The sequence below is a fragment of the Staurois parvus genome, unplaced genomic scaffold (genome assembly GCF_062004578.1).
Source record: "Staurois parvus isolate SC_StPar_1 unplaced genomic scaffold, SC_StPar_1.0 ptg000708l, whole genome shotgun sequence".
Lineage (NCBI taxonomy): Eukaryota > Metazoa > Chordata > Amphibia > Anura > Ranidae > Staurois > Staurois parvus.
In genome coordinates this window covers 8,779,721-8,793,904 of record NW_028318504.1, presented here as the reverse complement: position 1 = coordinate 8,793,904, position 14,184 = coordinate 8,779,721, and the positions used below count along the sequence as shown (strand labels likewise).

At 42.6% G+C, this 14,184-nt stretch overlaps 2 protein-coding genes across 3 annotated transcripts in view; both read left to right on the top strand.

Moving 5' to 3' along the window:
* The first annotated feature begins 885 nt into the window (after nucleotides 1–885).
* On the top strand, nucleotides 886–13,791 carry FASTKD5 (FASTK mitochondrial RNA regulator 5). Its single transcript, XM_089653366.1, has 2 exons — nucleotides 886–993; nucleotides 11,398–13,791. Exon 2 carries the CDS (start codon nucleotides 11,424–11,426, stop codon nucleotides 13,746–13,748), a length of 2,325 nt encoding a protein of 774 aa, XP_089509492.1. The 5' UTR covers nucleotides 886–993; nucleotides 11,398–11,423; the 3' UTR covers nucleotides 13,749–13,791.
* The window catches only part of UBOX5 (U-box domain containing 5), a 51,787-nt gene continuing 38,507 nt past the window's right edge, over nucleotides 905–14,184 (top strand). Inside the window, exon 1 of one of the 2 annotated variants that reach the window (XM_089653367.1) lies at nucleotides 905–993. The gene's annotated coding sequence lies outside the window, so the exon portion shown is untranslated. Of the gene's footprint in view, nucleotides 1,020–14,184 lie in introns of both variants that reach the window. The other variant, XM_089653368.1, reaches the window with a different exon arrangement.

Here is a 14,184-nt window from a genome sequence, read left to right as displayed (position 1 = left end):
CCACTGACACCAAAGATGGGGCACTATTATTCCCACTGACACCAACGATGAGGCACTATTCCTCCCATTGATACCAATGATGGGGGACTTTTCCTCCCATTGATACTAACAATGGGACATTATTACTCCCCCTAATACCAATGATGAGGCACTATTCCTCCCACTGACACCAACAATAAGGGCACTATTCCTCCAACTGAAACCAATGATGGGGCACTATTCCTCCCACTGACACCAACGATGAGGCACTATTCCTCCCACTGACACCAAGGATGGGGCACTATTCCTCCCACTGACACCAAGGATGGGGCACTATTCCTCCCACTGACACCAACGATGGGGCACTATTCCTCCCACTGACACCAACGATGGGGCACTATTCCTCCCACTGACACCAACGATGGGGCACTATTCCTCCCACTGACACCAACGATCAGGCACTATTCCTCCCACTGACACCAACGATGGGGCACTATTCCTCCCACTGACAATAATGAGGGGGCACTATTCCTCTCACTGACACCAATCATGGGGCACTATTCCTCCTAGTGACATGAAGACATGTTCTACTCACGCCGGTCACAGTCTGTCCTGAAGTGTGAAGGACAATACACTGGCCTCTGTACAGACTGGACTCTATGGTATGACATATTGCAGAAACAAAGGCGTGTCTGGCCCTCATCTCTCTTCTATAGAATTCATTGCATGGTGGATGGCACACCATCAGCGCCTCCAACCAACCCTCCACTGGCTCCACCCACTCCCTGGCAGACACGCTCAGCCTGCGACCTTAGTGCTGCCTCCGCCCATTTACTGGCAGTAGCGTACTTCGGTGCGGCCACGCCCCCCCAGGCAGCAGGCGCTGAGGCTCCGATGGGGCGATCGATGACGTTATCAGCGTGCGCCAGGGAATTGCGTCTTTCCTCAGTGCGTGGCGCGGCGGTGACAGCGGAGAGCGGAGTCTATGTGCTGGCCTTGTGCTCCCGGTGTCTGGTACGTGTCAGCGCCTTCTGTTACCGGTGAGGGACTCTCAGGGACTAATATACCGGGGACATAGCTTGGAGCAGCCTGGCTGGGGTTCTCCTATGACCCCTGGAGGGGAGGGGGGACACTGGGAAAGGTTGGGGCTCCTATACCTGCAGGCTGTGAGGAATGGACGGGGGTGTTGGGGGTCCCAGTTCTCAGAGAAGCCGGAGGTGCTGCCATTACTACAACATGGAGCAACCAGGGAGGCCAGCTGGTTGCTATGGGCAACGTCATATCTTTGTGCATGGGGCCTATTTATTTACATGGGTCCTGTTGCTATGGGCAATATTGTGTTTTTGCACATTGGCCCTGCTGTATGTGTGTGTCATCATATAAATTACAATCAGTTTTCCTCTGCTGGAGCTATGTAACATGAAGAGATACCTAGACCATCCAATCAGAGAGTGTCCAATCGGGCAGGCCCAGCACTGTGTGGTTGTTGGCAGTAGATTGTAGCATGTATGGTGTGGCGGCAGGGAGGATCGACCTTGACACCAAAAATGGGGCAGTATTCCTCCCACTGACCCCAACGATGGGGCACTATTCCTCCCACTGACACCAAGGATGGGGCACTATTCCTCCCACTGACCCCAACGATGGGGCACTATTCCTCCCACTGACACCAAGGATGGGGCACTATTCCTCCCACTGACACCAATGATGGGGCACTATTCCTCCCACTGACGCCAAGGATGGGGCACTATTCCTCCCACTGACGCCAAGGATGGGGCACTATTCCTCCCACTGACGCCAAGGATGGGGCACTATTTCTCCCATTGATACGCATCCACAGCCACTGAGGTTTGTGGTCAAGAGCAGGCTCACTGCGGGCATGACAGGCACCCAATCATGTGACAGTGATCATGTGATCAGGAAGTCTTTTCCACCTCCCAGCATTAAATTGCAGTTATAGGGAAAACTTTTTTTTTTTTTTAATAACCTCCGTGTGCATTTTTTTTTTTTCTTTTGCAGTTTCTCTTGAGCCCTGTTTCACATTTGTGCGGGCCGCATTTTGCGTGGACACGAGAGCTCATTCATCTGAATGGACTCCCGTGCCCCGTGATAAGGTAGCCCGCACGGGAACCTCGGTTCCCAGTATGGTTGCGTTTTCAGTGCGGGCGGCGTGCCATTAGAACTAACGGCACCCGCCCGCGGGTCCACATTTCTCTTTGCGCACATATGTGAACCTAGCCTTAGGGAGCTCCCTTCACTTCCGGTCCCATAGCAAAAACAGGAAGTCAGCATAAGTCCCTACAAAGTGATCCCTGGTTATCAACAGAACTAGTGTCCCCATTGGAAGATTTCCCCTCTTTTCCTTTTCTGGTGTCAACACAAGTGTTTTTTTTTGGCCCTCTGTGTCTCTTTAGGGAGTTCCTATCCCATAGCCAAGACAGCGGAAGTCCCTCCAAAGTGATCATTAAAGTTTAATCTATTTCAGTAATTCAAAACAAAATGTGAAACTCATATATTCTATAGATTCATTTACACACAGAGCGGTATATTTCATGCATTTCTTTCTTTTGATTTTGGTGATTATGGCTTACAGCTAGTGACAACCCAGAATTCAGTATCTCAGAAAATTACAGTATTGACCTTTGTCACAATATTCTAGACTCATGGTGTCACACTCTAATCAGCTAATTAACTCAGAACACCTGTAAGCCCTGGTTCACATTGATGCGGTGTGGAATTTGCAGCGGTTTCTGTTGCAAATTCCCTACCGCATCACAATCTCAGCTTGTTCATACAAACTGCTGTGGGTGTGTATGTTAAGTCAACAACACCCCAAAATCAGTCTGCAAAATGTGGTGCTGTGTGCAAAATCGGATCGCATTAATTCTAGTGCGGACCAAATAAAGGGTCCTGCATCTTTTTGGTGCGATTTGAGCCCTACAAAATGTACGGCTCAAATCGCACCGCACAGAGTTCGCATGTGATTTGTACAGGAATGCAATGTGGTTCCTGTGCGAATCACATACTATATGCCGCACCGCATGTATGTGAACCCAGGCTTAAGGGGGCTTGGTAGGGGGGGGGGTGTCCTGTGTCTACATACATTTGCTAATAGGTGTCCCTCATTCCCATCTCAAAAAGTTGGGAGGTATGCAAACATTATATTGCTGCTTACCAATTCTTAGATGTGATGGCTGCATTAGTTTTCTTTTTTAGGGTTTCTTCCATTTTCATCTGGGGATCCAGCTAGCAAGTCTGGTGTTTTCCAAAAGCACATGTTTTACTACAGAATGTATCAGTTTACATAGATGAGACAAACCACTTAACACTGGCAGGGGTGAATAAAATGATCAGATTTTGTTTATTCATGCAAAAAGGAAAACTGCTGTATCTGATTAGAAAGTGTTAGCTGGAGTTTGCTAAAGAATAAGTTCACCTTTTTACCAAAAATAATGAATGCATATTTTTTTGCAGGTAAAAAAATCTGCATGTATTATTTTTGGCTGCAGGAGCCTGTAAAGCATTGCACCAGCGATCAGTAGATCACTGGTGCCATGCAGGTCTCCTGCAGACCGGTCAGAATATCTGCTTGTTCGTACGGGGTGTATGAGCAAGCAGATATACTGACAGGAAGAGTCAATGAACTACTACAGTGCTCACAGCGCCATGGTAGATCATTGAGAACTACAAGCCCACAGCCACAGCCACTAAGGCTCAGGACTTGTAGTTTCTCATTCACAGAGGACTGTGAATGAGTGACACGGCCGGGTTTTTTAAAAATTTGACAGCACCACCTAAGTGTGAACCCAGGCTAAAGGTTTCCTGAGCCTTTAATTGGTCTCTCAGTCTGGATCAGTAGGTTACACAATCATGGGGAAGACTGCTGACCTGACAGTTGTCCACAACAGTCATTGACACCCTCCACAAGGAGGGTAAGTCACAAAAGGTCATTGCTAAAGAAGCTGTCTGTTCAGAGTGCTGTACCCAAGCATATTAATGGAATGTTGAGTGGAAGGAAAAAGTGTGATAGAAAAAGGTGCACAAGCAACAGGGATAACCGCAGCCTTGAGAGGATTGTGAAACAAAGGTCATTCAAGAATTTAGGGTGGAGTGGACTAAGGATGGTGTCAGTGCTTCAAAAGCCTCCACACACAGACGTGTCCAGGACATGGGCTACAACTGTCACATTCCTTGTGTCATGCCACTCCTGAATCAGACACAACGTCAGAAGCGTCTTACTTGGGCTAAGGAGTAAAAGGACTGGACTGTTGCTCAGTGGCTCAAAGTAAATTTTGCATTTCATTTGGAAATCCCAGAGTCTGGAGGAAAAGTGGAGAGGCACAGAAGTTGCATGAGATCCAGTGTGAAGTTTCCACAGTCAGTGATGATTTGGGGAGCCATTTCATCTGCTGGTGTTGGTCAAGTCTGAAGTCAGTGCAGCCCTCTGCCAGGAAATTCTAGAGCACTTCATGCTTCCCTCTGCTGACCAGCATTATGAATAGAGGAGAGAGAGAAGTGCGCCAGACTAAGTGCAGTAAGATTATAACAGTTTATTGCACACAAGATATTAAAAACTCACAAGACGTGGGTAGGTATCAGGCATCAAATATAAGGAGGAGGACGTCATCTGTGCTGCACATCACGGGCGGATGGCTGCATGATGTGCAGCACAGATGACGTCCTCCTCCTTATATTTGATGCCTGATACCTACCCACGTCTTGTGAGTTTTTAATATCTTGTGTGCAATAAACTGTTATAATCTTACTGCACTTAGTCTGGCGCACTTTTCTCTCTCCTATTCTTCTACTACAGAGTCCGGTTTACTCTAGAGAGTGCAAGCCTCACGACAGTCTCTACATTGCAGCTTTGTATGTGTATATGTATATATATATATATATATATATATATATATATATATATATATACACATATACATATACACCATCTATTCCAATCCAGTACTGTCTGTACTACAAGTCCTCTTCCCCCCCCCTCCTCTTACCACTGAAGCTGCACTATTCATTTTATTTATTTTGTACTTCCACTACTACCATATACAATCATATGCCCCACCTCCCGTTTTTATTTTTCATTTTAAAACTGGACTATTTTTATATCGCCTAAGACTTTCTGAGTGAACTCTATACCCACCACAACCTCTCATGCACCAATTATATTTTCATTTTGACCAGCATTATAAAGATGCTGATTTCATTTTCCAGCAGGATGTGACACCTGCCCACACTACCAAAAGTACCAATACCTGGTTTAATGATCATGGTATCACTGTGCTTGATTGGCCAGCAAACTCGCCTGACCTGAACCCCATAGAGAATCTATGGGGTATTGTCAAGAGGAAGATGAGACACCAGACCCAACAATGCAAACGAGCTGGAGGCCGCTATCAAAGCAACCTGGGCGTCCGTAACACCTCAGCAGTGCCACAGGCTGATCGCCTCCTTGCCACGTCTCATTGATGCAGTAATTCATGCAGAGGCAGCCCTGACCAAGTATTGAGTGCATACTATACTGTACATGGACATACTTTTCAGTAAGCCAACATTTCTGTATGAAAAATCTTTTTTTTTTTTATTGGTCTTATGCACTATTCTAATTTTCTAAGACCCTGAATTTTGTGTTTTCACTAGTCGTAAGCCATTATCATCAAAATTAAAAGAGAGCAATGCTTGAAATATCATTCCGCGTGTAATGAATCTATATAATATGAGTTTCAGTTTTTAAATTGAATTACTTAAATAAATGATCTTTTTGATGATTTAATTTATTGAGATGCTCCTGTATATACAAAAAGAACCTGTATGCATTCTAAATACCTATGTACTCCTCCTCCTGTGTATACAAGATAATCTGTTGTCTCTTGATACCATGCGTTTCTTTTTCCTGCTTATTGTGTTACAGATATACAGTACTGTTGTGTATTGCTGTCTTATCTATTTTCAGTGCCTTATAAATGATCTTCTTTTGGGAGCTGGTTGCCAGTATCTATACCACTGTTTCTAAAGGTGTGTCAAGTGTATGTCAAGCTAAAACCTTTTTTTCTTGTTATGGATCGCGTCGGGATGAATTAGAACCTCTCTTGGCCTTTTTACTACTATCAAGCACTCCTGTACCCTAAGTTCACACCTAAGCGGTTTCCAGAAACACGCTACAGTCCATTTAACATGATTTCCTATGGGACAGGTTCACATCTCCGCATTTTCGACCAGTGTATTTTTGGAAAGGGTCGGTGACTTTTTTTTAAACGCAAAAACTTGCGGTTTTGGTTCTCTAGACTTCAATGGAAACACTGCGGAAAAGCATGTAGTGCATTTTTTAGGTGTTTTTGATGCGTCTTGTATTTATAAATCTGCCTAGCAACAAGAAAAACCGCAAATTGCGTCAAACGCTTAGGTGTGAACCTAGCCTTAGAGATATTTAGCTTTGTTTCAGGTCATGCTGACAGCTTTTTTTTGCCAGACAGGAAGTGGGGAAAGTTATGTTCCAGCAACACATTCAGAAATAAACTGACAGATTCAGCAGGACATAAAGTAAAGGTAAATCTCTCAAAAGGAGCCCCAGATCTCTAAAATTCTGAAAGCCTCTTTACTACTAATCAAAACATTTTGTCTAACCTATACTGAAGGAGCTGAAGTACACAGGCATATTGGGCAGCACAGTGGCTAAATGGTTATCACTTCCGCGTGGCAGTACTAGGGTCGTTGGTTTGAATCCCAACCCTGGCAACACCTGCCTGGAGTTTGCATGTTCTCCCTGTGCCTGCGTGGGTTTCCTCTGGTTTCCTCCCACACTCCAAAGACATGCTGGTAGGTTAATTGGCTCCTGTCTAAATTGGCCCTAGTATGTGTATGTATGAATGTAAGTTAGGGACCTTAGATTGTACACCCCTTGAGGGTTAGGGACTGATGTGAATATAATGTATATGTAAAGCGCTGTGTAAATTGACGGCGTTATGTAAGTACCTGAAATAATTAATGCCAACAAGATCGTGCAGAACAAGTATTGTCCATACACTGTACACATGTAACATTTTACGTGAGCGCAGCATATATGGACACTATTGGCCACCGCCACTGCTTGGGGTTGACATGTAAATATCAACAATTTGTAGCCAGCAGTGCAGCTGATTGCACCCTATTGGGACTTACACCTCCCCCTAATTAGGTTATTCATGCTCAGAATGACCCCTGCCTGTTCTGAATGGCTGAAGGCCCAGCTCATCCTGACTGTGATCTACCACTACATAAATTACTTATTCATGTAAACATCAATGGTGTGTAATCGGCATTGGTGGCATCACTGCCTACATAAGGTTGGTACATATGTGTCAACCCTAAATAGTGGCAGCTGCAAGTAGTGCATGTAAATGTTGACACAAATGTTTACATGTATACAGCATAAAATACAGTCCATACACAGAACTGTGAACACAGACTGTTCTAATTTAGGTTTATGCAGCTAAAAGTTGCAGACCAACAAGAAGCAGTTTGAATGGGCCCCATTGTATAAAGTACTGCTGCATTCAGATCAGGGTGGATTTGATTTAAATCACGATTTCAATCACTAGTCAGTAAGGCTTGATTTAAATCAGTTTTCCACATAGACTAATTCTTGCTGGTATAACTTTAATATGCAAGTAGATGAAGATTTTTAGAATAACAACTTTTCATATTCGTTTTTTTATCCCCAGTTTAATAGGTTAATCATTCATATTTGGACAACTTTTCTGTTGTACTTAGGAAGGAGAAAAATAATCATTACCTTAATAATAACAATTTAAATAGATTTATTCAACTGAAACAATAACATTCCAGCAGATGTGATTTGCTTAAACATCCATGTTTGGTAATTAATTTGGCTAAACAAAATATATATATATTTTAAGAACCTTAGACTGTCAGCCCCTTCCTCCTCACACTTAGTTTCACTTTCTTCTTGTGCAGATCTATTCCACTCCAAACAATCAGAAAAATATTGTTTCTATTCTATTCACTGAACTTCTTGAACCTTAGCAGTGAAGGGGTTGATTCTGTATTCATAGGTTTGTAGAAGTTAGGATGAAGGTCTTTTTCTTAACTCTTTTCATGTTATAACATTTTTGCTGTGAAGAAGAGGCATGTGATCTCCGCTGAGTCCAATTCAGTTTTGAGAACTGCAAAAGTAAACCAATCATCTGTGATAATATCTTGTAGGCAGAGAAACTGCCCAATAATCTTACAAAAACCTCTGGAAGAGCATGACATTGTGAATGGATTCATGGAATTTATTTACCAAAAAAATTAAACATATACAGCCTTATTCTACATAATTAAACTAATCTTTATTTCATAATGGAATAACCTTTGGATGGTAATATATTCTCCTCAAAAAGCATTTTATTTAAAAAAAATCCTATTTAAATAAAAAAAATCCCATTTTTTTTTTTATCATTGATTTTTATCCACCCTGATTCAGATACGTATAAATTGAATCTGTACATGTCTATGTGCCCTAAAGAATACAGGGTTTATGGTATTTAGCCATTAGAAACAGGTGATGTAAAATATTTGTCTGATAAACAATCAGTCAAGAACTTCTTGATAAAAAAATAATGTTCTTTAACAAGGAACATACATTAAAGTGATTCTAAAGGATTAATTAAAAAAAAAAAACAAACATGTCTATACTTACCTTCTGTGTGCAGTGGTTTTACACAGAGCAGCCTGGATCCTCCTCTTCTTGGGTCCCCTGCTGGTGCTCCTGGCCCCTCCCTCTTGTCACGTTCCTCCACCACAAAGAGCCTGCTATGGGAGCACCTGAGAATGCACACTCTCCAGCTGCTGCTCCGTGTGTCCATTCATGACATGGCTCCGTGTGTGAATGGACACACGGAGCAGCAGCTGGGGAGTGTGCATGCTTGGGTGCCCCCATAGCAGGCTGCTTGCGGTGGAGGCACGTGACAGGAGGGAGGGGCTAGGAGCATCAGTGGAGAATCCAGGCTGCTCTGTGTAGAACCACTGCACACAAAAGGTAAATATAGATATGGTTTTTTTTTAATTAAGCCTAAAATGCATGAAGGTAAAAAAACCTTGAGCCTTTACAGCCAGTTTAGTAATTATGCTACTAAAATTAGTGTGTGCTGTAAATTGCTTCCAGCATTGCTCGCTTCTGTTTTTTTCTTTTTGCTGGAGGCAGTTGTTTTGCTGAAGCCCAGAGCTGCGTTTTTCTTTAGGTTGTCAGCAGATCGGCCTCTACATTTTCGACACGGTAGCGAAAAATAGAGAGCAACTGAGCATGTGCAGAGCAGGGTGATACAGGGTCTTACTGGTTTTTAAACAGTATAGGCACTTATTTTTACCATTTTACATGGCTAGACCTGCAAAAGGGGCCAGCATGAAGTGATCCTGCAGGATTTTAAGAATAAATTCACCTATTTAGAACATGTTACATGCTCCTCCCGTTTTTAGGGTTGAACATGTAACATGTTCACATAGCTGCAGCTTCCTCCCGCTGCTCCCCCTCCCTCTAACAGATAGTGTGGGGAGACTTCTCCCCATACTATCTATCTGTCAAATTTTGCAAACAGGGCAGCCATGCAGGGCTCCTCCCACACAGCCTCATCATTCATTCAATAATGAACTGTTATCCCTGACAGCCTTAGAAGCTGTCAGCTTGTAGTTTCCAATGAAGTAGCACAACGCTGTGGAGCGCCGTGGTCATTGAAGCTTCCTGTCAGAATATCTGCTTGCTCGTACATCCTGTACGGCATCAGATATGGCAGGTCTGCAGGAGACCTGCATGGCATCAGTGATCTATTGATCGCTGGTGCAATGCTGTCCAGGCCCCTGTAGACAAAAATAATAAATGCACACTTTTTTTTTTTTTTTTATCTGCAAAAAATGTATATTTATTATTTTTGTCTAAGACTTTCACTGGGTAGCAAACGATCAGTGAGTATAGAATGCATGCTTCTGCTTAGCTTTGTGCAGTTTCACACTAATTATTTTCATAGAACAAGTGTCTAATTCCCCCACCCCACTTCTAACAATTGTGAAATCTTTTATGAATAAGATGGTATTCTGCTGTGGCAGTTATCATCCTTTAGGATGTCTGGTATGGTGTTTATTCTTTCTGTATGTCTCTTTTAGACCAGTGTTTCTCAACCTTTTTTCAGCCATGGCAGCCTTTAAAATTCTGTACAATTTAGAGGCAGCCTATTAAGAGATGTAAAAACTGAGCAAACAGTTTTACACACTGTACAAGCATCCACACACCCAACATTGTAGGTGATTTATTCTTTCACAGCAAATACACCTTTGTCCACTGGTACTGACTGGTGTTTCTCTTCTCTCTGTTTCTCTTCCTCAGTTAGCTAAAGTGACCCCAATGCTAATGGCAGCTGGCCAACCCCGTGCTCAAGGTTGTAATGCTGCACAATAAAAAACCTGTGGCCCTTTGTAACAAAAAAGGCAGTCTTGGTCCACTTACCGGCATATTTACAATTTTTGGGCAATTTTTAGACGTTATGCCGAGGCACCCCTGAAGAACCCAGGAAGCACCGTGGTTGAAAAAGGCTGTTTTAGAGTGTGTCATTGCCTATGACTAGAAGCTAGGCTGTTATTGCAGAAGAGACCGTGTGTCTCTTATGCAGCAAAAGCTCATTTTCTGCCTGACACCATTTTTCTTCGACTTGTACAGTGAGCCACACAGCTCAGTGTACAATCTCAGCGTGCCTTGCGTCCCCAGACAAAGTAACTTTCCATTTGCATGTGCGGGAATTATGTCATCCAAGGCAATTTGCATGTTTAAGGATGACAAACCAAGAAGACCAGGCGAGATGTCAGTGGTGACAAGGGAGGCTGTGGATGTTGCATCGCTTGAGATAAGTGCTTTGCAAGGTAAGTGTGCCATAATGTACAAGCATGTTGTGCATATTTGCTTGTTATAGCAAGAGCCCAGCCACCACTTAGCAGACTTTAGTTCTCTTTAACATTAAATCAGGCCTACTAATTATTCCTAGTATTTTGTTTTGCATAGAGTTGGGAAGGTTTTCACCATCTGCCATTGATCGATCTCTTCTAAAAAATACTAGACTCGAAGTCTGAATAAATGTAATTTTTTAATAATTGATTTGTTTTGAAACAAGATGGCATAAAAATTATGGTGTATAAGCAAAATGAGCTCTGTTGGAGACTTTCAATTAACGCATCTGTTCAGCATCTTCCATGTTTGTCCAACGACCAGTTCAGGACTCTGAAATTCAAACCATACAATTTTCTGACTACTTCTTGCCATAAAGCTTGTGGATTTGTACCTCTGACAAACAAGATCTTTCAGTCTGTATTTTTGTACCATAAAAACTATATTAATTTTTATTCATGGCGGACACTCAACTGCATTCTTCATCTGCCCTTTTTCAGTAATCGAAGGTGACCCCGTGGGATTCATGGCTGTTGTCATCTACCGGAGATTACAAAGAGTGATTTTCCAGGCAGCTGCCATCTCAGCTTCTAAATGGGCATGGAGTAAACCTCCTCTTCAACTTGGAAGAAGTTACCTTTTAAATTCGGCCAGCGGCACTAACCGAAATGATTTGGGTCATCGGGAGTCTTCAGATGCCTTCGACGCTACTACATATACCAGTCAAATTACTGACAATAAGAAAAGAATTGAAGAAAATGAAGCTATTTCCTTCGATGATTACCCAGTATATGATTCTGTACCACCAACAAAGACAAATGCTACAAGCCCACAAATTTTACTTAAAGACAAAAAGATAGGCTTGAACCGAGATCACCGAGAGCTACCTAGATCTAGAAAAAAGTCAACAGCTCCTGAGAACAAAATCTATGATGATGTAGAAATTTTTAGTACTTTGGAAGATCCCAGAGCTTTTCAGCAGCATAGACCAGAATACAAATCAATGTGCTACAACTGCGAGTGTCCTATGGAAACCTCTATCGAGGAAGGTGAAAGCATTCTCCAAAGAGTTACTAGTAGCCTCACATCCAGCGAAGTTTCAGAATTTTTAGAAAAATTGAGTTATTTACCTAAAGAAAAACTGGAGGCTATCAAATCAGATGCACAATTTAAAATGCTCTGCAGATGCAGCACTTCATACCTTCGCTCATACACAAACTCAGAAATCATCAGGATTCTTGGTGCTTTTGTACGTTTTGGAATTTCCTCACTCCACCTCTTGATAAAAAAATATGAGCAAGAATTCTGCCTTAGAGTCTGGCATTTCTCTACCAATGAGTTGTTGCTCGTGGCAGATAGTTTTAGGTATCTGCGTCTTGACGTGTCAAAGTTCTTGGACATCATGTATGGCTGTATGCAGCTACGTTGTTTGGACTTAAACTTGCCCCAGCTAATGCAGCTGATATATATTGTCGGTGAGGGGAGGCATGCACCAGAAGAATTGCTAGAGAAAATTGAGGCAATGGTTCTGAAGTATCTAACGTCCCTTAACATTGAAGAAATCGGTACAGTCTGCCTTGGCTTTTTTAAAACTAGCAACGGATTATCGGAACACCTCATGGAACGATTTGGCGATATCGCTGTAGAAAATATGGAGCAAATGAGCAATTACACCTTAGTGAATATACTTAAAATGTTTAGATTCACCCGTGTTCTCCACAAGCAGTTTTTCAGTCAAGTTGGAAAACATGCCTCTAAACGTGTGCCTGAAGTGACAGCGCAGGGCATCATGCACTTTGTCTTGACCTTTGCTTCAATGCACATTCTTAATGAGGACCTCATGGATGCCGTAGCCTTGGCTATCCCTGATAGGGTTTCTTACTGCAGGAGCAAGGACCTTGCTAAGTTCTTGTGGTCTTTTGGTGTCCTCAAATATGAACCACCAAATTCCGATGTCTTCTACTCTGTTTTTATCAACCAAATCCGTAAAAATCTGGGGGAATTTAAGAGATATCCTGAACACTTCCTTACTTGCTTGATGGGGCTTGCTTTCTGTCAACAATTCCCATTCGATCTAATAAATATTGCCTTGAGTAAGACGTTCATCATGCACTCAACTAAAATAAGTATGTTTGAACTTAAAAAGGACCTCTTTACTATTGCTGGTACTGTAGGAATAGAATGCCCTCAGTACACTGGTAATACGATCTCAGCAGAGTTCCGCAATGAAGTAACAGACATGCTTGTGGCGTTATCATCCCGGGATATTCACACGAGAGCAGAAGTGATTGAAGCTGTATTGTTGTTTCAGCAAGTTTTGGGTGGGCCCCAGTATGTAAAGGAACATATGATTTTGCCTCATACTAGGTCAAAAGATTTAGAAGTCCACTTAGATGCGACTAGGAAGCCTGTTGCTATTAATTCTGTTAATGAGAAGCTTGACCGACCTTTAATTAAAAACCGTAATGTTAAAATCACTGATATCCTCATAAGTAAGTTAACAAATAAATCTAATTTAACACCTACCAGCTTAAAGACCAGTGAGGTTGAGAATCTGGAGAATCTCAACATTGTTGAGGACTTGTCAATGACGACCTGCTCCGAGGAGAACAACGAAAATCTGACTGGCCAGTCTGAGGTCATCAAGTTGGCTATCCAGGTTACCAACCGCAACCAGTACCTATATGGTTCCAAACAACTTTTGGGGCTCCATGCTTTGAAAAGACGTCAGCTGCGTAAACTGGGATACGTAGTGGTTGAAGTGCCCTTTTGGGAATGGTTTCCTCTTGTTAAACGTTCACGATCAGAAAAACTGGCCTACTTGCACTACAAAGTGTTCAGCTCTGTTTAGGTGAAATGATGGGAAAGTTGTTTAATAAAATGGTTTATTTGTATTACCATGGTCATATGTCTAGAATTACTTAAAATATAAAGGTTTGATTGCCTGTTTTCTGTTCAACACCCTCCACCTTCTTTGCTCTACATGTGTAAGCAGGAAATTCTAACTCATGTTGAGTCTCTTACCATTGACATTCCTCCGTTCTACCCAAGAAAATATATGGGCCGGTTATATCACTGCAGAAGTAGAACTTGGATTCCAGGAGTTGAAAAATATTATGGCCTTGATGTTGTTGCTGGACAAGTATATTTAGACCTCATTCACATGAGATGTATGCATCTGTGCCTCATGTGAGGGCCGTATCTACCCAAACGGGGATGCACAGGTTTTCCGTGCATCCCTGTGCAGACAGTCCCATTACTGTCAGTTGGGACGCAGCAGCTGCACA